The following is a 26,533-nucleotide window of genomic DNA, read 5'->3' as shown; positions in this document are numbered from 1 at the left end:
GTGTTAAAGGCTTTGAATTTGCTTCTGATTCTCAGAAAAATTCTAGAACTGTTATTAGACAGCTAGATCCTTGGGAAAAAAAAATAATAATCAAAAGAGCCAGCATGGATTCACTTGGATTAATTTCATTTCAATTTAACCTCATTCATCTTATTGATAGGGCTAATAGATCAGAGGAAGGTGGACAGTGTTGTATATCTTGATTTTAGTAAAGCCTTTAACAAGTTTTCTCAGGACAGATGACAGTGTGGGTAATTGGATTTGCTTTTATTATTACCAAGAACATCTGAAAAACAAAAGAGAGCGGAAGGTCTTAGCATCTAATTTATCAAATAGGGAATGTCTTTTCTGATAAGGTGTATAGCTGTCATAACATTTCCTAGGTATGGGCCAGTCACACAATTTATTAGGGTCCAGAAGTCAAGTATACAGTCAGGGTATATGATATTAGAAATATTACCAACGACCTTCTGCATCAGAACTGAGGTTTTAAAGGTGGCCCCAGGATTACTAAGAATGTGCCCCTCAACAACGCAGTCTGGGCTGATATCAAGGCTAGTTTAGGCCTTCGAGTCATGTGTAGAAATAGCACCCCATAAAATTGCCAGAGAAGCTGAAAGAAAGCTAATGCGATCACGAACAAACTGAGATGAGGTAAACTAGACCGACAGAAGGAAAGCAGTCACCTTTCCTGCAGGGCCCCCCACTCAGGATCCTCTTTGAACACCCCGTTCAGGAAGCGCTCCTGCTGCAGTCTGAGTGAACGCCCTTCTCGGTTAACCACCACGAGGGGGATTCCTTTCTGCAGAGTCCATGTAGCCATCATCTGCTTCACCTCCACATTTTCCCGCAGAAAGGCGAGCTGAAATGACAAGTGACTTTGGTTACTCAAGACAGAGAAGAAAAGCCAGAGAGAGATGAGAAACTTCGACCTCCTTGGACGTTGGAAACATGGGTTGGACAGGAAGAGGGGACTCTGGCTGCAATCTCCCAGGGGAGCGATGTGGAAACTAGACCGGGGGCTGCCCCTCCCCACCCCGCCCAGGGCTGCTCTGCAAATTACCTGAAGCAGGGTCGTGTGTGGGAGCTTGAGGGTTAACACAGGGCAGGAAAGGTCAAGAGGAAGGGCTTGAGACTGAAGCCTCCCCTCCTGCTCCCGTACAAAACAGAAAAAAAAAAAAAAAAAAAAAACCACCATAAAACCAAAAACCAAAAAACTACTCTCCATACAGAATCCAGAGAAGTGGCTTAAGAAGAAATGTCTCTCTTTAGGGAAGCTTTTTAAAAATTCCAATAGAACAATATTATATCAATAGAGGTATATGGAATGGAGAACGAAACCTCTAGGTTTTTAGCTTCTAGTATGTATTGCTGATCACTGAGTGATGCTGAATCTCCCTTTAGAAACTATAATTGGGGCTTCCCTGGTGGCGCAGGGGTTGAGAATCCGCCTGCCGATGCAGGGAACACGGGTTCGTGCCCCGGTCCGGGAAGATCCCACATGCCGCGGAGCGGCTGGGCCCGTGAGCCATGTGAGAGGCCCGCCTACCGCAAAAAAAAAAAAAAAAAAAGAAAGAAACTATAATTGATGGGATTACCATAATGCTTTTTAAAAAGTTTGCCTTTTCTTTTTTCCATGATGACTTTCTTTTCTCTCTCCTAAAATACTCCAATAACTTCCCAGAAGCAAACAAAAAGACAGGGCTTCAAGCAAGCCATTCACTCTATTTCCAAACTTAACAGATTTGGTTTGGCATTTTTCAGAGCCTAGAGGATGCCAGTGCAGCAGTAACCACTCAGAAGAATTTTGAGCTGAGATATTTTTAGCTAGCAGCGGGGTTGTGGAAAAGCTGAATTATAACAACAAAAATATAGTAGTAACAGCGTCACCCCCCTAAATGGCCTGAGCATTCCTTCTTCAGGCAGCCTTGTTTCAAGGAAAACTGTGGAGTCTCTGTTTCTCTCCAGTTATTTAAAGGGATAGTTGGGCAACTTTACACACTCACTTTGGGCCAGGTGATGAGCCAAATCTCTTCTACTCTACAAGTCTCTTTCTACTTACTGTGTTGCTTGTTCTCTTGGAATCAGAATAACAAAATCCACCAGATGTAGAATCACTTTCTAAACAATCCTATAAAACAAGAGTAAAAGAGCACTGCCATTTTGGGCACTGATAGTTGGCTGAATATGCATATTAGACATGAATGCAGACATTTATTAGCATAGATATATGAAAATTTAATTCATCTAAACATGGTAATAAGCATAGCAATTCATTAAAGAATACATAAAACTTACTCTTTTTGTTTTATATGTATAAATGATGTTATGTGACACGATGCTGAGTTAGGTATTCTCAGGAATTTATCATTTTCCTACCATAGTCTCTTTTTTTTTTTTTTTTTTTGGCTGTGTTGGGTCTTTTTTGCTGTGCACAGGTTTCTCTAGTTGCAGCGAGCAGGGGCTACTCTGGGCTTCAGTAGTTGTGGCTTGTGGGCTCTAGAGCACAGGATCAATAGTTGTGGTGCACGAGCTTAGTTGTTCCATGGCACGTGGGATCCTCCCAGACCAGGGCTGTAACCCGTGTCCCCTGCACTGGCAGGCGGATTCTTAACCACTGAGCCACCAGGTAAGTCCCACAGTTTCATTTGGCATCAGAAGGGGGTCAACTAGAATTTAGGACCTTTAGGGGAAGTTTGGATGGGAGACTTCCCTGATAACTAGAAAGAAGTTGTGATGTAATTGAAAGAATGAATACTGGACTTAGAGTCAGAAGACAGATTTTAAGTAATGACTCCATCATTCACTTGGTATACGGTCTTGAGCAAATCTCTCCCTTAGCATTAGTTTTCCCATCTCTAAAAATGGGGTAAGAATGCCTACCTTACCTTCTTGAGATGGTTATAAGCATGAAGTGACAAAAATTAACATAAGAGTGCTCACAGTTAACCTAAAAGAATCCTGTAATTATTGCCCAAATATCTCCTTTAATCCCCTTTACACCCACTACCCACACCAAAGACAGATTCTTCCTTGCTGAAAAAAGGTTTGGTTGATGTCTACACACAGAGACACATACACAAGTACACATCATAGCAAAGGAGAGGGAGAAGGAGAGGGGAGAGAAAAGCAATGTAAGGCTTGTTGTTGACAACCTGAGGGAGAATTGTGGAGACAGAGCATCTGGATCAGCTGCAAGAGGTGATGAAAATGGATAAGGAGCATCTTTTTTTTTTTTTTTTTTTCGGTACGCGGGCCTCCCACTGCTGTGGCCTCTCCCGTTGCGGAGCACAGGCTCCGGACGCGCAGGCTCAGCGGCCATGGCTCACGGGCCCAGCCGCTCCGCGGCATGTGGGATCTTCCTGGACCGGGGCACGAACCCGTGTCCCCTGCATCGGCAGGAGGACTCTCTACCACTGCGCCACCAGGGAAGCCCAAGGAGCATCTTTATAAGTATTACAAAGGATCTTGTAATTTGATCCCCTTTAGGGTTTTCAAGAAATGGGGGTAAAAGGTTTGAGCTACTTTGAAAAAATTTTTAATTACTTGCATTTGTCTCTTTGACCACAGACTCACACATAAGTTAAACCTTGAGGGTCCAGACTTAATAAGGGCACAGAAAAATCAAATGAGATAATGCACATGAAGTTTCTTTTTAAACTGTGAAGTGCTATACAAATATTGAACAATATTATTACTGTCCCTGGGACATACGTGCTTATAAATAAGAGAGGACCTCTTCTGTGTACAATGACTTAGGGTTCTTCTACCTGCAGGCACAAGCTCTGCCAGTTCATTATTTCTATAACAAAGTATTGTCCTTGCATTTGAAAATCTAAGAATATTTTAATAATTATTAGACTCATCTGAGTTGACTGCATGTTTTCTCTGTCTTACCTACTATACTACATGAATCCCAATGACAAAGAGACCATATGTTCTTTAATCAATCATTAACTGATTATAGGATCAATAGAATGCTAAGGGCCTGACATGATTCTTTCTCTTAAGCAAATTTTGTTTATTATTATCATTGTTATTATTGAACCAATGGAAACCAATAAAAGAGAATGTCACTGGATGGAACAGATTCATAAGTGCACTTCTAAGCATTCAGCAGAAAGGCAAATCAATGAGGGCTGGAGCTGTCTGTAAGGAGGAGGTGAAATCACAGCTAGATCTCAAAAGATGGACAGCACCTGAATCGTTGGAAAGAAGAGAGAGCACTTCAGGTAGCAAGAGCACTAGAAACAGAGGCATGACAGGGATTGAACAGGATTTCTTCCTATGAGGGAGAAGGTGTGTCTCACTCAACAGAGAATACAGGCTGGGAAATACATTTGAGCAAGTAGAGTTCAACCTTAAATTTGGGAAGAGAAGATCAGGTGTTACATGAAGGAATTACAAAGTCATGAAAGATTTGGAAAAAAAGACAAAAGTGTAGGGTCAACCATAAAAGGGAAAACAAACAGAAGGAGGTCAAATATTGAACCCTTGGGGCTAAACTAGTGTGGCATCTTGGTTTAGGAAGGTGTCAGAGGAAAAAAAAGAGGTGCTGCCTGCTTACCCTTGGCAGTGTGGCAAGTGAAATAAACCTTTGTTGCCTGACAATGTAACTATTTATAAACCTTCATAATTAGCTTGTCACTTTTTAGGCTTAACAGCAGTCTACTATAACTTAACAAAGGACTTACATTTGACAAACTGCTCCACAAATCATCATGCTTAGCATTTCTATAGCTGAACTTCTTTAAGTAGTGAATAATTCCTTTCTTGAATTTCTCCTCACTCAGAAAATCCTTGAGCATATTCAAAATACAAGCTCCCTAAAATACAAACAAAAGCAAAGAAAAAGAAGATAAAGGAAAAGGTAGTATGTGATTTTAAAGGAAGCTTACATTTTATGGAACATGTGTAATGTCTGATAAGTGAACAGTAAATAAAGTAAAAAGTGAAACAGGGAGCAATAACCTGGCACCAACAACTTAAACTGTTGATGTACCGGCCTCATTATATTTCTGCCAAAAGCAGAGCTTCCACTAGTCCACAGCATTTACTACCTTTTCATAGGAAACAGCATCAAACATTTCCTTTATTTGAGTAGAGGTTTCTGCTTGATTGGAGATAGGATGGGATGAATTTAATGAATCTCTTTTAATTACTTCAAAGCACATGTTCAGAAAATCATCATCCTAAACAGGAGAGAAAATTTTTTTCAATTTCCATTTGACGTTCTCAAAGCAATAGGAAACACGATAGGTTTGATAAGTTATTCTCAGAAGTAGGTATTCAATATTTCTTACAAGATGTTTCTTTCCCCTTATATACTCCCCTTTCACCAGTTCTCTATTTTGTAAAGGTATAAATTCGACATTCCCTCAGATACTGCCTGAATGTTTACCATGAGCCAAGCCCTTCGATACAAAAATAAAACTCAGGTTCCCATTTAGTGAACACGCGCTGTGTGCCAGGATCTTACATCCATCATCTGAAATCCTTTCAACACCCTGCAAAGGAGATGCATTATACACATTTCATAAGTGAGAATGTATGAAGCTTTGGGATTAAACCACAGATTCAGCACATAGCAAAAATGAAGATACTGACTTTGAATCCATGTCTGTCTGTAATTGTACTGGACCAAATGTCTACCTCAAAGAGCTAATTATCCATTACTAACTACCTTGATATGTGCTGTTCAGACCCTCTTGTGCCTATTAAAAAAGACATGTTTGAAGAAATCTTTTCACACATTTTGGGGAAATTAACTAACCCTTTGGAAATTCTGGAGGAGTGTGTCCCCAGTCATGCTCAATTCAGGTTACATGCCAAGAACTCTGCACAGGATCTATAGCCATGGGCACTGTCTTGTCCTATATCATTGTATACGGACAGTGATACTTTCCTCTCACCCCACATACACAGCTGTACATTTGTGCTATTTTCACTCTCTAGCCACAAACTTTAGGGTGAGGGATTTATGTTGACTGTTCTCTAAAACCTCCAGTGTCTTATCCAGTTCTATCATCTGTGTTATGTGCCTCCCACCCCATTCATATGCTGAAGCCCTAGCCCCCAGATTGTATTTGGAGATAGTGCCTTAAAAAAGAGGGGACTGAATTAAAATGAGGCCATTAGGGTGGGCCCTAATCCACTCTGACTGGTGTAAGAAGAGGAAATTTTAAAACTCAGACACCAGAGATGTGTGAGCACAGAGAAAAGACCATGTGAGGACACCGTGAGAAGGCGGTCATCTGTAAGCCAAGGAGAGAGGCTTCAGAAGAAACCAAACCTGCGGACACCTTGATCTCAGAGTTCTAGCCTCCAGAACGGTGAGAAAATAAATTTCTGCTGTTTAAGCCACCCAGTCTGTGGAATTTTGTCATGGCAGCCCTAGCAAACGAATACAACCTGTTTATACAAAACAAAACACCATAGATTCAAAGACTCAATGCTATGTTCTCTTTGGCATTCTCTAAAAATTTTAGTAGTAAATTAATGATTCCTTAGGTCATACAGTATGACATACAAAATTGTGACTTACAAATTGTAGCTCTGGATATGTGACGTTAATAGAGATATGTTCCATGTATGTTGCAAAACCCTCTTTGAGCCAAATATCATTCCACCATTCCATTGTAACCAGGTTGCCAAACCACTAGGAGGAAAAAACTCAATGCTATTAGAAGGTAAACAAATATAAAAAATTATTAATTATAGCAAAAAATATAATGGGCGGTAACTTCTTTCTTTTAGTATCTGAGGCCTCTTCTCTATCTTTGCTACCCTTTTCTCTCCACACAGCCTCCTTCTACTGATTTCCCTGCCTTCGCCTCTCTCCACATTTTTGCTTCCTTCACTTTTCTTTCTTTTGTGTTCATATTCAACTCCCCAACTTCCATTATATCCTCGCTATATTTCCTAGATATTAGATTTAATATTAAGGAAGAAAATGAAACATTTCGTAGGGTACATTTTGCACAGTAAGTATAATCTCACCTTGTCATTGACTTATGGTGATGGTCTAAGGAGAAATATAAGCCAAAATATTTTTGGTGAAGTAACCTTTTTATATTAAGTAGCAGGTACTTAAAAGGATAAGAATTCGTTTAGGACTTTCAGATTGTTACACAATATTAGTGATGACCAAATTTACTTGTTGTCTTCTGCCTCAATTTACTTCTAGGGATTAACTTGGCCACTAAGGTGAATAAAAGTCTGAGATTTTAAATATATATAAATAAAATTAAAAGGATGCAAAAAGATAATCTAAATAGAAATTTACCCTTGACCTTTATTTAATCTGTAACACGTTTTAAATATTATTATTTTTATGTATTATTATATTTTATCTATTTGGCCTTTGTCATATTAGTGTGTGTCTGGTTTATCTGTTTTAGGATTGCAGTCTCCAGAAGGACTGGAAGCTTAAACAATAAGATTCTAAGATTCAGAAGAGCCTTGTTACAGTTACAGAACACAAATCACTAGATCTGTAGCTTCTAGAAACAGTTCAAGCTCTATACCTTTTCTTAAAGCCCTCCTATCATATTGCAAGTGGGCTCCAATCTTCTGAGGGGGTTCTGTGAGAAGGGACAGCGGGTGTTTCCTCAGTTTGAGAAGTGATGAACACAAGAAGTACAAGCTGGTTATGGTCATTTCACCAGTCAGTAAAAGTAGTTTATTCATTCATTCAATAAATATCTATTGAGAATCTACTATCTTCCTGGCTCTATACCATACGTTAGAAATACAAAGAGGTATGTAAGATAGCCACTGCCTCAATACAAATGGTGGAGGTCAACTAGTAGACATATGCATGCAATAAAGCATTATTGGCACTATGATCTATGTCTGTACAAGGGACAGAGGAGATTCCAGAAGGAAAAAATCAGTTTTGCTGGGAGAGTGTGTAGAATAACTGGGAAACGATTCATTTCCTTAGTCTTGCAAGTGGTCCTCAGGAATATTGGAAGTGGGGTGTGCTCTAAGCAGATCAGGTAGCAGGAGCAAAAGCATAGAGGAATGATACAACCTCGCCTGTTCAGGTAATGGCAGGTAGTCTGGGATGGCTAAAGCTAAAGGTGTCGTTCAGAGATGAGGCTGGAGAGGTGGAGGCGAGCGGGGTCCTCGGGGCCTTGTTTGCCACGCTATGGATCCTTAACTCACCCAGGCATTGAGAGTCTTTGCCAGGGTTTTACGCAGAGGTGTGACATAGTCATATGGAGATTAACGGGGAAACAAAATAGTCAAGGCCAGTGGGGCCTGCTGCTTCAGCCCTGAACACTGCGTCCCCATAAAAGAGAAGCTATTAAAAGAAGGCCTTAAGGGAGGATGGAGCCTCAAAAGTAGAGCTCTCTGATTATTTCCCTATGAACATTGGATAGAAAATTAGGAATACCCAGACTCAGTTAAGTGCCTTAGAGCTTCCAGAGACTAATGATCAAAACCCCTAAGATGGGCCAGAGGGGAGATGCTAAACCAGAGGAAGCTGTTCATATGTTCTCAAAATACAGTGCTGAGCATGGCTCCTATGTAATTGGGTTCTTAGTTTGCTGCTTTAAAAAAAACAAACAAAAACAAACAACCCCCCCTTATTATTATTATGGTCATGATAAAGGATAAAGTTAAACATTTAAAAATAAGAGATTTTACCAGCTTCTACAATGGAATGATATTTGCCTACATGGTAAAAGAGAGTTTGCAGTGCCTTTAATAATTCACTGCATAATGGGGAATTTGCAGAAATGAAATAGAGTGGAAAAAGTCTCTGATATCTGTAGAGCTAGTTTTACTGTTTCATATTTGTATGTAATACAGTGTTGATAGATGGGTCTTGGAAATCTTAGTTTGTAAGAAATGGTAGCAGTGGTGGTCATTGTCACCATCATTAATAACTAACACTTACTGAGTACCTACTACATGACAGACATAGACACTTATCTGTAATCCTCACAACAGTTTCAAGAAGCAGGAGCTATTATGAACTTAATTTTATAGACAAGGACACTGAAGTTTAGAGTTAGGTAATGTGTCCAGGGTCAGCAGCCCATGAGTACATGGACTTGAAAATACTTCATTATGGCTGAATAATCACAGATTCCAATTGAAAGGAGATTGATTTTGCCCTAGATTGGAATGCCACCGTATTAGATGGTATAAGGGGAAATATTTTTAATAGAAATCTCTATTTGTAGGGTTTCTAATTCTGTGCTTTATGTATCTGCAAGGTCTTCACTTTTCTTTACTAAAGGACATTTGGAGGCTTTGCCTTGAAGGGTTTTAGAGGATACAGTGGCCACTTCTCTTGTGATAAAATTCCTGTATGAGACCCATTGTCTAGAGATTGAACATTCTTCTACTTGACATATTATGTTTGGCTTGATAATCCCTAAGGTCCCCTCTAGAAGTAAAATGACATGATTTTACGTTGTTTCAGGAATATTGGTGGTGTTCTGCATAATGCTCTTTTGAACTGATGCTAAGAGAATGTCATGAGTGTCAGGTACCTGGTGTGCTAGTTCATGAGCTATGACTTTGGTGACCCACAGTTTGTCAGAAGTAGAAGAGGTCTTGGGATCAAAGAGCAGTGACGTCTCTCTATATGTGACAAGGCCCCAATTTTCCATGGCTCCACTTTCAAAGTCAGGAATGGCAACTAGATCTAAGAAATAAGAACAACCACACTTGATCATTATGGCTTCCACACAAGAAGTGGGATTTGCTTCCCCCTCAAACATGTTATGATCCATTCAGTATATATAAGCAGATTTTCTGAAAACATCAATTGTCTTAACATTGATATGGTGTCTTGTAGTTGCTGAAAATAATCAGTATCCATCATCAAGCAGAATAAAGTCTATCAGTAAAGTTTTGGTTGTAGGTGAAATAATCTATTGACATTTAACCACTTTTTCCTAAAACTAAACTATGAAAATACCTTGAGTGCATTATTGCTGAGAAAAAAATTCATTTAAAAACTCTCCTATTGTATTTTATATTAGTACTACAGAAAAACTTTGAAAATATGAGGTATCAAATAATTTCTAATATGTCTGGAATTCAACAAAACATATAATGAACTCATTTCTACAAAAAACAAAAGGAGATTTTAATTTCAAGGGAAGACCTTTTAGGAGCATCTCTATAGTCAATATTTCAATCAATATTTCTAGCGCATACAGCCTCTAAGTGTCCTTCTAAGGCAGTAGAGGAAAAAAGCTGTTGGCATCACTTCTTTCTGAGCTCAATTTCCTTTTCAACATTGATATTTCCTCTATTTCTTGACAAAGTCTTAGGGAAAAAAAGTGAAATATAATCATGTTTAAGCAACTCAGATATAACGTAATTTATATCATATCTGTGTGTGAGTATATATATATATACATATATATATACGTATATATATACATATATATATACGTATATATATATATATACGTATATATATACCCTCTGCCAATGACTTCATGTAGATTAGAAAACTTATGGCTAATATTTAATCTTGGACTTCTTTCTGTTTATTCTGCCAGGCCATATTGGAAAAAATACTGTTCTTTGGCTGAAAAGAAAGGTAATATTTTAAAAGTTTGAAATAAATCAAGTCACTTGGCTTGCAATTACAATGTCTGGAATTAGTATTGGTTAATTCCAGTGGATAAAACCAAATATTTATAATGCAATCAAAAAGTAACCTGGCACTAGTAGTAAAGATTAGTATTCATTAGCACTTCAAATGTGGGAATGACTCCTTTTCTAAATTGCATTGATGATTTTATATTAGTTATATTATTTCCCAAAGCCATTAGAAATGCTTATATCTGCTCTATTTTTTCCTAAGCTGCATGTTTCCTTTCAGTTAGTTTTATTTTAAATACATTCACTTCTTATGATCTTCAAGGTTGCATTTTTCAAGAGCAACTTAAGATTGTTGATAGCTGTTATTTGTTCTTTCCTTGATTTTTGACAGAGGACAGCAGTGGACTGTGGGTAAACTGATTTAGTATATCCATACTAAAAGGTGTATAGAACCTGCGCTATAATAATACAGTGAGACTCAGGAACTGTAGGGACAACCCCCTGGAGATGTCTTCTGATGGTCCCTTTTAACTCTCTAAAACTGTATGGAGGTTGGGCAGGAAAGGGGAGGAAGGACATGATAAGGTGTGTGTTCTAAAGTCCCAAAGTAAAACAATGTTTTGTCATTGTCAGAAACTCTAAAAATTAATCTATATAAGTTATAAAATTTAAGTCATGGTTTTTATATATTCTGCAACATAAAAATCACAATTTTTATTTTTTAAGGTAGAAAATTAAAACAAACCAAGATAGACTGTGTGTATTTTCTCATATAAAGATCTACGACTACTACATTCAAATTATCTATTTCCTCCAAATCTTTTTTTTTTTAAGTCTGTGCCACGGTCTTATCTTCCAGCCTCAGAAACACAGTAGATAATAGATGGAGGGACAATTTTCAGCTATTTACATAAACCTTCGGCAACTTTTATAAAAGATTGCTAGTCTTGTACAGATAAGGTATAGAAGAAAATATATGCTCCAAAAAATTCATCCATTTAAATCTAATATAAAATGCAGATATTTTAATATTAAACCTTATAAAAGAATAGAGAAATGAACCACAGTACTTGGGCTTCTCATAATACTTTATTTTCTACACTCTAGGACCATCTCTGAGGTACAAATTATTGCTTTCTGGGCTAACTGAACGTCTTCAGTTGAAGACCTCCTTTCACTGAGGAAATAAAGTGCTCATTTAAATCACATACTAAGAGGGACGAAATCAAAGTATGTTCTAAAAATAAAGACGATGATGTGGAATTTGAACCTACCCAGTTTTGCGAGTGGATAGTGGATATCAAAGTAATTTTCGTAAAAGTCCAGCAGCTTCAATGATGCTTCCAAAGCATAATGTGTTTGACTCCATTTGTCTGGGGCTGCATGGATCGACACCTGGGAAATGTTGGTGGGAAGAATTGGTCTTTGAAGGACAGCTCCTTTGCACAACTCCATTCCTAACAGCCCTCACCCAAAGAAAGGCAGATTGCATTTTTCAAGAAATTATTGAGATACCATTAAACATGCTGTCAACAGGGGATAAGATGTTCTGTAAAGTATTAAAGCAAGAATCACTCTTGAAAATTATAAACAACCCTGTATTTTCTGTTACAGTACATTCCCTAGGTGCTAATCTGTACGTTTTAAGCTATATAAACCCATCACCTCATGAGAGCCCACTTCAGTTCATCACTATCATGTACTCTAGTACTTGAGAATAAACCTTCCAAAATTATGACCACCAACACAGTTCAAATAAAACATAATTCTATGAGGTGGAAAGCCTTCATGAACTTATTGGAACCACCTCTGTCATGTTTTCTTCTCTTATTATTGGTTTTTTAAAAAATTAAATTAAATTAATTTATTTTTATATAGCAGGTTCTTATTAGTTATCTATTTTACGCATATTAATGTATATATGTCAATCCCAATCTCCCAATTCATCCCACCATGTCGTGTTTTCTTTAAACTCAAAAATGCCCAAATATGTTCATTGACTCCCTGCACACTATTAGCTATTAAGTGGAAGAAACAAAGTTAGATTCCAATCTTCTTGGGTTTCAAGTACAGTGTTGCTCTCATTTCATAATCTGCTTTCATGCTCTGAGTTAACTGAAGTTCCTCAGAAATTTTATAAGAAGGATATATTAGTGACCACAGTGGTGTAACAGGCACTGTGCTAAATGCACACATGTAAAATCTAATTTAATCCTCTCAATCACCTCATGAAATAGGTGCTATTGTCTTCATTTTACAGATGAAGCAATGGAAACACATGGAGGTTGAGTAACTTACTTCAAGCCCCCTGTGTAAAAAACTGTAGAGCTGGAATGTGAATCCAAGGAAGCTGACAGGACCCTGTCCTCTGAAGTAAAGTGCCATCTGACCTCTCACACATCTATATCTCTGCACATACATATATGTGCAGAGATGTATGTAGACACATTGCTGATAACATGTATCTACATATCCAAAGGTTTAATATGTATGGAAATTGTAATAGCCATTTTATTGCTATTTTTCATAAGCATTATTTTATGGTTCTTTGAATATGTTTTTATGTCTATAAATTGGTTCCTCAGGGTAAGGAGTTCCTTTTTATTTTTCATGTCTTCACTGATAGTCGCGAAACTTTATAATTATTGGGTACTGTAAATTTTTATAAACAATGAACGCTCTAAAAATTATGAAGATCTCCTTTCACTGAGGAAATAAAGTTATAGAAAACAATTGGAAACAATGTAAGTGTCCTAGAATAAGATGCTGATTTAAAAATCCTTATGGTACCTCTATGTAGTAGAGTACAATGCTATTAATTATTAATATTATAGAAATATTTAATGGCATTTAATTTTTATGGCATATTATGGTGAGCTAAAACAATCATATATTATTTTTTTAAGTATATATAGTTATATACAGTATATACTGTTACTATATACACTCATATACTGACAGACTTACAGAAAATACTTAGAAGGCTGACACAAATATTAACAGTAATTATATCTTGGTGATGGGATTGTGGGTAACTTATTTTTTATCTATCTCTATTTTTGTAAATAAGCATGATACTTTGATAATAAGGAGAATAACCTTAAAATAAAGAAAAGCTCATTGCCTTCAGGACACTATTCTGCACTGTGTATGAAATGAGAACCCAAACTCACCTTGACCCCTGACGAGGCTATGCCACTCACAGAGTTGAAATCACAAACTATGTAGGCTACAAGGTATGTACTCATTTTTACAGTAGTTTCAAAATGATCTTCCAAGAGGCCTCCTTCAAGTTCAATTGTCTTAACCTACAGGAAGGGAAAGAATCAGTATTTGAAAACTGGAGTATTTTACGAGAATGCCTATGATATAGGCTACGTAAGTTAGAGGAAAGCTTGATGTTCCGAAGGACATGTGATCCCCTTATAGGAGATCAGTGGACCCTTCACAACATTCTGTGGCTTCACCTCCCTCTATTTCTTTTATCTCTAGACTTCCTCGAAGACACAATGTATTACTTTTGGGATCTCAAAATGATATCCGTTTTGTTGCTTGAAAGCATAAAAATATCTTAGATGCTTCTGCTTTCTTGAGATGCAATAATCTCCAACACTGGCATCAATTCAAGATTTGTACTTCTAAGCAAAAATGCCAGAGAAGAGTCCCTTTCCCTTTGTTATATAATAAATAAATCTCTGTTGCAGAAGGAAATGGGAAGCAAAACTGTGCTAGATGTTTTGCATTATCTTTAATTCTCCTATTATTTGTGTGTGAGGTAGGTGTTATTTCACAGGTGAGGAAACAGTCTCAGAAATGTTAACTGAATTGCCCAAGATCACACGGCTAGTTCCACGGCAGGACCAAGATGTGGATGTGACCGTGTGACTCTAAAGCCATTGCTCATTCTTTCACTCGCTGGGTGACAGCTTGAGTCATAGTCTTACTTTATCTTTGCTTCATTGATTCAGCAATGAAAGCAGTCAGGCCAAGGAGATCATTAGTGATTTGAGCTTCTGCCTATCTACTGAGGAAGTAAAGAGTTTTAAGCCTATAGACTGGTCAGCCGCATCCATCAAATTCACTGAGTAATTACTGAATTCTATCTTTATTTGCCCTGGATAGCTTGTCCCAGAGATGGTCTTCACCATGGTATGATGCCCCTAAATTCTGAATGGACACAGATCCAGTCATCTGAAAATACCACTTTCTTCAAACTGAAAACAATTCTTAGACTGGCTTGTCCCTCACCCTCTCCAACCTCCTTTTAAGGCATCTGGTTTGTGGCAGTGCTAACCACGGACTATTGAGCATATTTTATGTGTTTGTATAAGACTGCAGTTTGCTTTGGCGAGAAAAAATAGCTTGAAGTATTATCATAAACTGCCTTGCCTACATCAATGACAAATGTGTGTGCTATTAAATTCTACAGAACTCTATCAAAAACTCAATTCCTAAGTTTCAATAAAGCAGGAAACACTGACCAGATACTCTAGGAAAGGTGGCAGCATGCATAGGGCTGTTAAGTTTTACCTCTGTCCAGCAAGTTAATTTTGTCCAACAATAATCTTTTTTAGGGGTCTGATTCAACCAGAGTTCTATGGGTACATACTCCTAGCAGATGAGAGGGTTATGGTAGGAGCTGGGGAGGGGACGTTATGATGGTGGTCCTCTGACCAAACTCAGCAGCAAGACCCTTTAGTCAAGTGTGTAGATGGGTGAGGGGAGGAAGGGGAAAGGTTGTGGGACTGTGGGGAAATGAGTCTGTGACACTGGACAGCTGGTGGCAGAGACAGGAGACAGGTGGGCATTCCCTCTGATTTCTCCCCTCCCCCCAGATGAAGACGTAGTCCACGGAGGCTGAGTTTTGTTCAGGAACTTGGAGTGACCCATGTTGATCAACATTGCCTTAAATGGAAGTATTTGGGCTGTTAGTGTAAGTCCTTCCAGGATGGTGATGTAAGCTCTAAGTATAAAACACTTGTTGCTAGAGAAGGATTTAGCTGTCTTCTCAATTTTGGCAGGATTCTACTTGCATAGCAAGTGTCACCAGCAGGTGTGTGTTCCCTTAAGGAATGAAGGGGACAAAGACATGCCCAGAATATATGCTGCCTCTACTAGTGCTTGGCTACCACCTCACTTCCTAGTGTTCTTAACTTGTATTCCTACATTCTTAACTAAACAAATTGAGAACTTAGTATGTGTTGCTTTTTCTCACCAGTCCATAACCCATCTTAAGCTCTGCAGCTATTATCCAAAGAGTATGATTGTAGCATTACTTCCGTTCTCCTTTCTTTGGATCACCATGAAAGCCTGGGTTGGGCATGCCAATGAGAAGCAGAAACTTAAGCCAATATTTGCTGAAAAAGGCATGATCCAGAGAACTGGCCCAGTCAACTGAGGCAATGCAAAGTTCAAGGATTATATGAAATATTTTCAAAGTTTTCACTTATTTTTCCTAAATATGAGAAGTTACTGAAGGTTTCTAAAGATAGAAAACTGAGACTCTAATATAACGAACTGACAATTTATGTTTGCATCACATTTTAATTAAAAGGCATTACTAACTGTATTTTTACTTTATCCACCATGATTATTCATGTGAAAAATTCTGTTAATAAAAAGCTGCCAGGAAAGAGACTGAACTACCCTTAAACGAACATTCGGTTCATAGAAGACTTGGAGCTATGTAGCAAATCCTTTTTACCTGAAAATGAATAGGCAAATTAAATTGCTGTCTGTATGATCATGGAAAAACTGTGGGATATATGCCATGTGGAGTGTGTCACTTTTCCCCTTGATCTGCTCTGCAAGTATTTCAAAGCAAACACTTTTCTAGCATTAAACAGAAATCTGAGGGAAATTCAGCTTCTAGCTTATGGACTCATTTCCCCCCTTCATCCACAGAGGACGGTCACTGTGGAGGGCAGAGAGGAAAATAGGGTGGAGTCACTGGCTGGGTCATGATGACCTGGCTGCTTTCTGAGCTCATCCTGCTGAAGCACTGTCAGGAGAACCTCTATTTTTATCCTACTCTCTAAGTAGCAATGGGGAAATATTTTACATTTCGTTCAACAGCTCAAAAAGCAAGCATATCATTAGTGAGGAAATATCAAATGAGGCTCAGTGTCTACTGTGTCATTCAGAGTCTCTGCATTTTGAGTATAAATATGACTCAAATAAAAATGTTAAGAGGTTTCTCTCAATTAAAAAAGTTTATAAATATGATATATAATTTTCATAAATAATTTTAAGCACTACTCGTGGAACTTAAAAAAAAATTTCTATGTTATATCACAGACTACTAGATCAGAATTTCGCGGATGGGGCCCAGGCAAGCTTCTCTAGATCCTTACCACTCCAAATGTGGTCTCTGGACCAGCCACAGTGGTATCATCTGGGAGCTTGTTAGAAAGTCAGAATTTTGAGCTTTACCTCAAGAACGACTGAATCAGAATCTGAATTTTAACAAGATCCTCAGACAACTCATCTGAAAATTAAAGTTTGAGAAGTGCTGTTCTGGGTGATTCTGAATTTCATCGCTAGCCAAGTAACACTGATTTAAAAGAACTCTGCTTCCATATAAACACAAGTAAAATATAAATCACTTTATTTAAAAAATAAAGCTTCCTGTGAAACAATGCCCAAACAGAATGATGTTAAAATCTAGATGGATTGGGGTAATGTAATATGTAGAAGGATCAAAAACAAATTAATGGCTTAAGTCCTGAAAACAAAAAAAAATATTAAAACTCAACAAAACAAAGACCAAAGTTCATTTTGAGAACAATTTCCCAAAGTTTCTAAAATTGGCAAATACCTTTGGCATGTTGGATAGGGCAATGTGTCTGCTCTCTCTTCTTATCTTGATTGAAAAGTTGGCTTTGAACAGTGGTTCATCAAAGCAAGGGAAAGCCATTCGTGCCTGGGTTGGCTCAAAATCTGTTACTGCAATTGTTCTGCGAAAAGAAGTACATTCCAGAAAGAATACACAAGTGAAGTTAAAAAAAAAAAAAGAAAGAAATTAATTTGTACCTTCAGAACACAGCTTATCAAACCTGGAGGTGATACGTTTGATTTCTCAAAGTATAACCTTAGAGAATCCAGAATCTATTTTTGAAGAAAATGAGGGTTAAATTTTGTTTAGTAGCTGCCAATCATGAATAATGCATGGCGCTGGGCACTCTATTTACATGATCACCTTCATACTCATAGCAGAGAAGGATATTGAGGCTCAGAGAATTTGAGTGACCTTACCAGGACCCTTAGCTAGTAAATTTGCTGAGATAGTCATGCCCAATTTGACTTCAAAATTGACTAGGAAATTAGTAGTTTAGTGTCATCACTAAACCTGAGTGGGCCTCAATCAGACATTTGAATACCTGTGAGATGAGTGATGCCTTAGGTTGTGTTCCCAGGAAGCAGATCCTGATTTATAAGAACGTGCTGCCAAGAGAAACAGGTAAAGGAGGGAGGGAAGCAGGACAGGGAAGAGGAAGAAGTCAGGCCAGGTGCCAGCCTCAGCTTCATCCCTGGGGAGCTCTGGAGTGGAAACTATACCTTCAAGGTTTCCCCTACTGGAGGCAAGGAGCTGGGCTTTCATATTCTGTATCGTCATTGGCTAAGGGTCTTCCTGGGGGAACCAAGCTTCCCTCCAGACACGTCTAGCTCTCTCTGCTTGCAGGCAAAGCAGGTCCAGCCTTCAGACTATAACAGGTAGATAGATACTCTGACAAATCTCTATACCCCATCACCTTGATAATGCTTGAAATGATATATTACAGATTTATTCTTTGGGCTTTAAAGCTTTAATTAAGCAGCAAATCTGGAGAGCATATTTTGATTGAAAAAGGAGAGCAGACTAGAAAAGCTCAAGGGACAGATAAAGGGTGAGAAGGGCCAGGAGGAGGAAAAAGAGGGTCTATCACGATAATTTTGCCTCAGTCTACTGTATTTCTATGATACAGACTGGAAAAGTGAGACTGGGAGCTAAATGATTTGTTTGGGGCCTCGGTATTACTTGGATTCAGTAACAGGTCCTACAAAAGTAAAGGAATCCCAAGTACCTGGAATAATTTTTACTAATGTGAAATTTTGATTATAGTTAAGTCTTACAATGGAAAAGCCAAAATTTTAAGATCTTTTTTGCTATTTACACAATTTTAGTGCTGCATGCAAAGTAGTGACTTCCTGCTTCTCAAAGACTTATTGTTGACTGAATTAGTTTTGTATTTTAAGTTAAGTTGTATGTGTATGCATGTGGGTGTGTATTGTGCGTGTGTGTGTGTATGAAAAAAAGAGAGAGGTAATAAAATGCTGTTGACACTGTCCTGCAAATCATCCTACATGCTAAGACCTACTAGGTGACTGAGTATGAAGAGAGCTGACTAATTAATCATAAGAAGAGTCAGAAAAAGCCTGCAGTTAATTATGGGAGGCATGTTACTTTCCAAGCTTCTACTCTAAAAAAATGCCCTCTCTGGTCTCCCTCATGTCCCCAAATTATATCCTTAAAATGTATTTCTTTTAGGTGGAGGTTTTGTCACTTGAAAAAAATGAAATAAACCATCACTGGTCACATGGTACCTCAGTGAGAAGTTGATGTTTCCTATCCAATATTGTGCTGGACCTGAGAATAGGCCTCTGAGAATTGAGGCTGCAACGAGGGGAAGCGTCCCCAAGGGAAGGGGAGGTGGGCCTGGGAAAGGGCTGTCCTCAGTGGACTGCTGGGGGCTGTGGGGTGGGCATGTGAGCTGCAGAGAGCAGTGAGCACCTGAAGTGGGGGAGGGGAGGTAGGCAGCAGACACTGCGGGGCTAAAGTCGCCTACCAATATCCACTCTCCTTCTTCAGTTCCAGTAGAATCCTGATTTTGTTCAGGAAGGCAATGTGTCTGATGAAAAAATCACTTCTCTAGATTCTCTTGCAACTTGGTGGGCACATGACTTGTTCTGGCCTAGTTGAAGTCATTGGGTGAGAAACCTTGGTAAAAGGAGTCAGATTCAGCTGGAATGTTTCTTTTTGCATTTTTCTCCCCCGCATTTCCCCCTTTTCCTGCCTGGAATGTGGACTTGATGCCTAGAAGTGCAGAAATCATTTTGTATTAGGAGGAAAGTCATATGCCAAGGATGGCTGAGCAGAAAGATATGAGGAGCCTGGGTCTTGGATAATATTGGTAAACACTGTAGCAAACCTGGGATGCCCTACTTCTGGATTTCTTGCTGCATGAGAAAAACAAGTGTGTGGCAAAGCCACTGTATTGGGGGTTTCTCAAACTGGCAATTGAATGCAACTGATAAAATGTAGGAGAGCACTGAAACCACACTCCTCTCCCCTCTGAGATGGACCCTGGCCCTGGACAGCCAAATCATCCCCTCTATGAAGCATCCTTGGTTCCTCTCTTTCTCTTGCCTTACATAGTCAATGTCAGCAAATTCTGTCTGTTTTACACTTGAAAACAAATGCCAAGTTTAATCACTTCACTCCCTAAGCAGCACCACTGGCCTGGCCCAAGCCAACATCCTTTCTGGCCTGAACAACTGCAATGACCTCCTAAAAGACTAATCTGCTTCTACTTTTTCCTCTCTATAATGTACCATCAACATATACTTGATCTTTATAAAGCGTACATCACATCAGAACTTTCCAATGACTTCCCATGGCCCCTGAGTAAAAGCCTAAAACAAGAGGCTCTAAGTCTCTCTCTACATGATCTGATCCCTCTCTACTCTACTTCTCTCTCTCTCTCATTGTCCTTTGTCTCTCAATCACTCCCGCCTTACAGATTTTGCACTTGCTGATGCCTTTGCTGGGAACACTGTGCCCTTAGATGTCCTCATGAAAGTTCAGGTCTCAGTTTAAATGCACTTCCTCCTCACCAAGAACTTCCCTGACCACTCAGCTAAATTATTCCCAATCCCCAGTCTATATCTCACTACTATACATTCAGTGCCTAGAACGGTGCCTGGCACATAGCATGGGCTCAATAAACATGAGCTGATCAAATAGACCATATTTCTCAGTTCTCCAAACTGACTTGTTTCTGTCTTCTGGATTTGGGTCATGCTGTTTCCTGGGCAATGTACATGCTCTCACTTCCTCTCTCCCAGCCCAAATCTTATGTACATTTCTTTTTGGTCTCAGATCAAGTCTAACCTCCTTTGAGGAGCCTTCCATATTTCAGCTCTCTCTGCACTGACCATCCTTCCCCCTAGGAGATAAACATGTCAGTCTTGTCATAGTCATATATTGGCCTTTCCTCCTGGGTATTCTCTCTCTAGCCACTTATGCCTCTGCATCCTGTGTTCCCATCTTTATTGTGATTTCCTTTAGGAATGGCAGAGCTTCTCCTTCTGAGTTTCCCCACAGTTTTTCGGGCTTTTTATGAATGACTACTGAAGCATGCTCCTGGCAAAGAGATATAACCCATAAGGAAAGAATCACAAAAGACTGTAAACAACTGGAGCTACATCTTACCTTGTTTCACCACCAAGAGTTCTGTATGTGCTTTTATAAAAGCCTTCAAAACCATCAGCTAGCTTGGCCTGGAAGTCAATAGCCACAGAATATCTCAGGTCAGCCATAAGTTTCTCTGGAACCAGCAGTGCAATTTGTTCATGAGCAGGATAACTCAAAACAGTTAGCTTTTTCCCTGGTTTCCTGTATCTCAAATCTTCCTCTGACTGAAGAGTAACATTCATGATTTCAAGATCTTTGCTGTGCAAGATGATGAATTGGGTGGCATCTCGAACCAAGACTTCGATCTTCTCAGATGCAACAAAGTCCAGGGAGGTGAGATTTGGGTGGACAAAAAGGTCATAGTGGAGGGGAATGACCATGGTGGGGAGCCTTAGCTCATGCCAAGGAAATAGTTCCCCATTGGTGGCTACTGGGAAAGCCCCACGGTCCTTATTGAACTGAACAATAGATGAACTTGTGAACTGAGAACAAATACATATTTGGATGACTGCTGAGCAGTAAAATCCTATGTAAATATTAAATATTAGTTTTCTGCATGAATTAGCCATTACAGCAGAATGGAATACTAAATCTATTCTCTAGAAGACAAGTTAATATCCAGGCTAAATCTCATAGTTCTTTATAGCACCGTGTTGGCTCCAGTTATATCACTCAGGATCTGAACAATATGTTTCAATAAATGGACTTAACCTAGAAAGAAAAAAAAAAACATTTATAGCATGAAGAAAAAGATTTCAATTTATAAATATAACTTGAAAAATAGATGGGCATATGTGAATTGGACCAAATATCCACAAAATAAAGTAGAAATTGTTATCATCTGGGTATTATAAATAAAATTTTTTTAGAGCTCAACTGAAGGGACTCTGCCTTAAAATTACATCTATGGAATCCCCTCTGCATTCTGTGCAATGGGCAAAAGGTAGGTGTGTAAATTCATTGCATGTTGAGCATTTTAAACATTTGGTTACATCATTCTAAGAGTGTATCTGGATACCTGAATGTAAACTGCACAGGTGTCTCTATTTTGTCTTAATAAGTCATGAAGAATGCTCAATATTCCTTGGATACCAGATATTACTATTATCAATGGCCTTGAACTTCACCTCTTTCAATAAATAACATTAGCTGAATGGCCCAATTCTATGGTTGCTGGTATAAAGGTTGTTGGTCAAGCTAAGTGTTTACCCTCAGTTTATTTCCAATATATCAAAAGCCATGGAAATAAAATTTCATTTATAATATTCAAACAGAGTATTTTTAAAAGTTGCTTTGGTCTTCCTCATCTCAGGCTACCTTTGAAAACACAAATCGAACTGAACTCACTGCCTCTGTAAATAAAACTAAGACAATCTCTTCTCGTTAGAAGGGTAACACTACAAAACATAAAATAAGGACAAACAATATATGTGGTTAATTTAGGTATTCAGTTCTGACACCCACCCTGTCACCTGCCTCTATTTACCTTCTCCCTGCTTCAACTTAAACCCATGAATGGTTTCCTTTCCTTTTCTTTTTTATCATTAATACATTGTTTTGAATTAATTGTCTAAACAGTTACTTCAATTTTCCAATTTGCAATATTAATGCAGATCAACAAATATTGTTAAAGAAACAAAGAAAAAGAAGAAAATAATGGTTAAATAACAATACTCCTCCCCTCTTTTTAGACAAGCATTAAATTATTGCTACCAAATCCCCATGTTCCAAGGGCCTCTGATACATCAAACCATAATTGGCCTATTAGCTTGAATTTCTGATGGTTTGAAAAATGAAATTACTTATTTGTTAGGTCCTGGGCTTGGGAATCAGAGTGCCTGTGTCCCAACTCTAGCTCCATTGTACTTATCTGAATGATCTTGGGCAAATTTTCTGATTTTTTGAGCATCAGTTTCCTCACCTATAAGATAGGGTAATGGTTGACACTAACATTGAGAGGATTAAGTGTAATAATTCATGTGAAGAATATGGCACAGCACAGCAACTAGCATGTAGGAAGCATGTAATGAATGTTAAACATTAAATTTTTATTGTGGTTACTATAACTCACATTCTCTGGCCTAAATTATGGCGCTTTGCCCCCACATGTATCAGACATACCCAAAGGAAGTTATATTTTTTTGGTAAGAGAGGAGAAAAAGGCCTTGATATTTACTCATGTAGTCTTTAACTTTAGAACTGATAAGAACTTTAAAGGCCAGCTAGTACACCTTAGTGTCCAGATAAAGAAACCGAAGGTGAGTGACTCTCCCAAAATCACATAGGAAGTTTGAAGGAGAATCGGGACTAAAATACAGTTCTTTGACCCTTTGTCTAATGGGTTTTCCATTATACTGTGCTTTGGTGTTTTGAACAAAACATCCGGAGATGGAAGATACAAGAACTGCAACAAACATTTGGGAAAAGCTAAGAGAATCTCCAAAAGATAGTGAGTCAGTTAAACAGATTCTTAAATAAAATCCTATCCTTAACTGCACTGCACGAACTTTCCAATACAGTAGTGCCAGATTCATCCACCTTCCCCAGATCCCCACCTTAGGCTGCAAGAGCTCCTCAAGACAGAAATTTTATACCTTCAGTTCAGGTCATTATTCTCACTGAAAAAATAATGATTTTAAGACAAAGTCAAGAGAAATGTTGATGTGTTACCTTAATCCACGCTGTTGCAGATTTGAATGGAGGGGAATTTCTTTTTGCTTTCACTTTCTATTAGGGTAAGATTCAGAACTTTGCATAACTGAAATTAACAAGCAGCTTCAGAGTAAAAGTCACACCATGGCAACGCCAGGTAGGACTCCAGCAATCCCAGCGACTGCTGCTGCTGCTGTTTTATCCTCCCCACCCCCATGTCCCCAGGTGAAGCCTTCAGAAACGAGTTCTTTTGTTTTGTTTTGTTTTGTTTTTTAATGCTGAGTTATTTTAAGACAAGATCTTGAATTCCTCACTGTGCTGTGTCCATATTACTGTGAAATATGACCTCTGTCCATCCACCTGGAAAAGGTAACTCCCAGCCAACTTCTATGGCCTTTAACAGAGATGATACATACCCATTTCCTATGTCTATAACCTCCTGCCTCCTGGGCATAAAGGAGCTATCGCCCACCTTTATGTCTCTCCATCTTTCTTGGGCCTCCTTTTCCTCACCATCCTGGATATGGGCCTTCCACAAAGATAAAACCTCTGTTCTCTGCTCTTTTCCCACTTTACTCTTTCCCTCGGAGAATATGTTCAAGTGCAGAGATTTCTTACTTTCCCTCACCCATCCCACATTTCCCTCTCCTGATGTCTCCTTCCAGGCTTCTGCTGCTGCAGTTCCAACAGGCTGATGGACTGTCTTCATGTGGATGTTCTGCTAACAACTCAAGCAATGTCTTCATCCCCAGATCAGAGCCTTTTGCTTTAACTTCATCAGCTTCGAGCCTTCCTCCATTGTCTATGATTCGACCATATCGCTATTTTGATTCTGCTTCACTCCAGTTTGTTACCAAGTTCTCTTGATTCGTCCTTTTTAATCTCTTTTTATCCAGCTTAAAAAAATTTTTTTCCCACAGTCATTAAAACAGTCCAGGTCCTCATCACTCCTCACATCAGCCTTCAAACAAGTTTTGCTGCTTCTCAAGATGTGTCCTTGCAGTCCTCTTGTACGATGCCCTCCAGCAGATTATTTCAGCCACTGCTTGATCATGCCACCCCCTGCTCCATACCTTTCCATGATTTCCCCCTGTTTAGACAGAGAGGCAGTTCCCCGTGTGGAGACCGTGCGAGGCCCACTGACAGCCTAAAGTCCACATGACCTCTTTCAAGGCCTGTCTGATGTTTTGTTTAGATCCTAGTGCATTAAAGGGCCACGCTGGCACACAAGTGTTTTTCTCGAGGGAAGTATAACAAGCTTGGTTCCTATCGTCTTTAGGCCTCCTTCACACACTGGTTTTCGTGCCTTGTCCTGCTGTGCATCTCCGTTTGCAACCTGTGTTTGGTTCAACATTCAATTGCTGCCGTGATTAGATCCTAGTTAGCTCTTGATCTTCAATTTATTTTCCCTTGTTATATTTTATCATTTCAACCTGGATGAAAAACTTAATAAAGTAGAAGGAGCAAAACCAAGGAGGTAGCCTATACCTAGAGCCAGAGGCACAGACCTGTATAGAGTCCCTCAGAGTGGCATTTCCTATAGTTAAAGGGGTACAATGGGTGGGATGGATGGAAACAGGTGACTGGGGAAAAGGGGACAAAAAAGAGGAAGCACCATGGGCCAATTCTTGGAAATCGAATTCTGCAGCGGAGGAGGGGAGGGGTGAAGGAGGTATAGGAAGCTGGGGGTAGTTCTGTGACATTGTCACAAGCCCCAGCCCAGTTGTGTGTGTCTGTGTGTGCTCAGAACTCTCCCTCACCCATGAGAACAGAAGTGATGACAGAGAATGAAGAAAGAGGGCCATCAGACTGAGCTACTGAGTCCCACCCAGAAGAGGAAGCTGAGTAGGGTTTAGGTGACTTCATAGTTTATTGTTTAAAACTATCTCTCTCCAAAAGGGGTTTCTAACCTTTTTATTTCCTGCTAAGAGAATAAGCTTTGGGAAGCTTGTTGCTTAGGGAATTCACATGTCACTTCACCTGGTCTTCTGATCTGTCTCTTGCTCAGAGATTCTCCTTATTGACTCTATCTAAAAGGAGTAGCACTCCCCCCTCAACCCACCCCTGGCGCCACCCAGTGTCTATCCCCTTAGCCTGCTTTTTTTTTCTTAGCTTTTATCAATTCCTGAGAGTAAACTATGTATTGATTTATTTGTTTGTTTTATGTCTCCCCATTAGAACATAAGTTCCTTGCAGGCAGGGAGTTTGTCTGCTTTGCTTGCCTCTTTTTTAATAAATTTAATTAATTAATTAATTAATTTTTGGCTGCATTGGGTCTTTGTTGCTACGCGGGGGCTTTCTCTAGTTGCAGCAAGAGGGGGCTACTCTTCGTTGTGGTGTACGAGCTTCTCGTTGCGGTGGCTTCTCTTGTGGCAGAGCATAGGCTCTAGGCACACAGGCTGCAGTAGTTGTGGCATGCTGGCTCAGTAGTTGTAGCTCATGGGCTCCAGAGCACAGGCTCGGTAGCTGTGGCGCACGGGCTTTGTTGCTCCGAGGCATGTGGGATCTTCCCGGACCAGGGCTTGAACCCGTGTCCCGTGCCTTGGCAGGCAGATTCTCAGCCACTGCGCCACCAGGGAAGCCTGCTTTGCTTGCCTCCTAATACCCAGGGTCTAGAGCAGAGGCTGGTATATGAGACCCTCAATAAATATCTGCTGAACAAGTGAATGCATTTTCAATATTTGTTGTTTTTTCTTTTTTTTTAATTTTCAGATTGCCCTTCACTTGCTCCAAGCTTCAGGCAAAGCAGGGAACTTTCCATTTCTGGATGAGCCCAGGGTTCCCTTACCTTTACTGAGGCTGCCACTCTGTGTTCCATACATCTCTTTCAGTGTCCCCTGTGTAAACTTC

The 26,533-nt window shown here is 39.3% G+C and overlaps 1 protein-coding gene across 1 annotated transcript in view; it reads right to left on the bottom strand.

The window, feature by feature from the left end:
• ERAP2 (endoplasmic reticulum aminopeptidase 2) overlaps positions 1–23,733 on the bottom strand; it is a 39,431-nt gene extending 15,698 nt beyond the window's left edge. The window contains exons 1-11 of the mRNA XM_007120937.3: positions 23,702–23,733; positions 21,050–21,742; positions 17,396–17,534; positions 13,752–13,886; positions 11,853–11,973; positions 9,510–9,664; positions 6,545–6,658; positions 5,061–5,192; positions 4,695–4,826; positions 2,063–2,131; positions 687–862 (exon numbers count right to left, since the gene is read on the bottom strand). Coding sequence (XP_007120999.1) covers positions 687–862; positions 2,063–2,131; positions 4,695–4,826; positions 5,061–5,192; positions 6,545–6,658; positions 9,510–9,664; positions 11,853–11,973; positions 13,752–13,886; positions 17,396–17,534; positions 21,050–21,600 — 1,724 coding nt within the window. The 5' untranslated portion in view covers positions 21,601–21,742; positions 23,702–23,733. The remainder of the gene's footprint in view (positions 1–686; positions 863–2,062; positions 2,132–4,694; positions 4,827–5,060; positions 5,193–6,544; positions 6,659–9,509; positions 9,665–11,852; positions 11,974–13,751; positions 13,887–17,395; positions 17,535–21,049; positions 21,743–23,701) is intronic.
• Between the last annotated feature and the right edge of the window lie 2,800 nt (positions 23,734–26,533).

The sequence above is a fragment of the Physeter macrocephalus genome, chromosome 8 (assembly GCF_002837175.3).
Source record: "Physeter macrocephalus isolate SW-GA chromosome 8, ASM283717v5, whole genome shotgun sequence".
NCBI lineage: Eukaryota > Metazoa > Chordata > Mammalia > Artiodactyla > Physeteridae > Physeter > Physeter macrocephalus.
The sequence above is the reverse complement of the archived record's forward strand: the minus strand, read 5'-3'. Positions and strand labels throughout refer to the sequence as shown.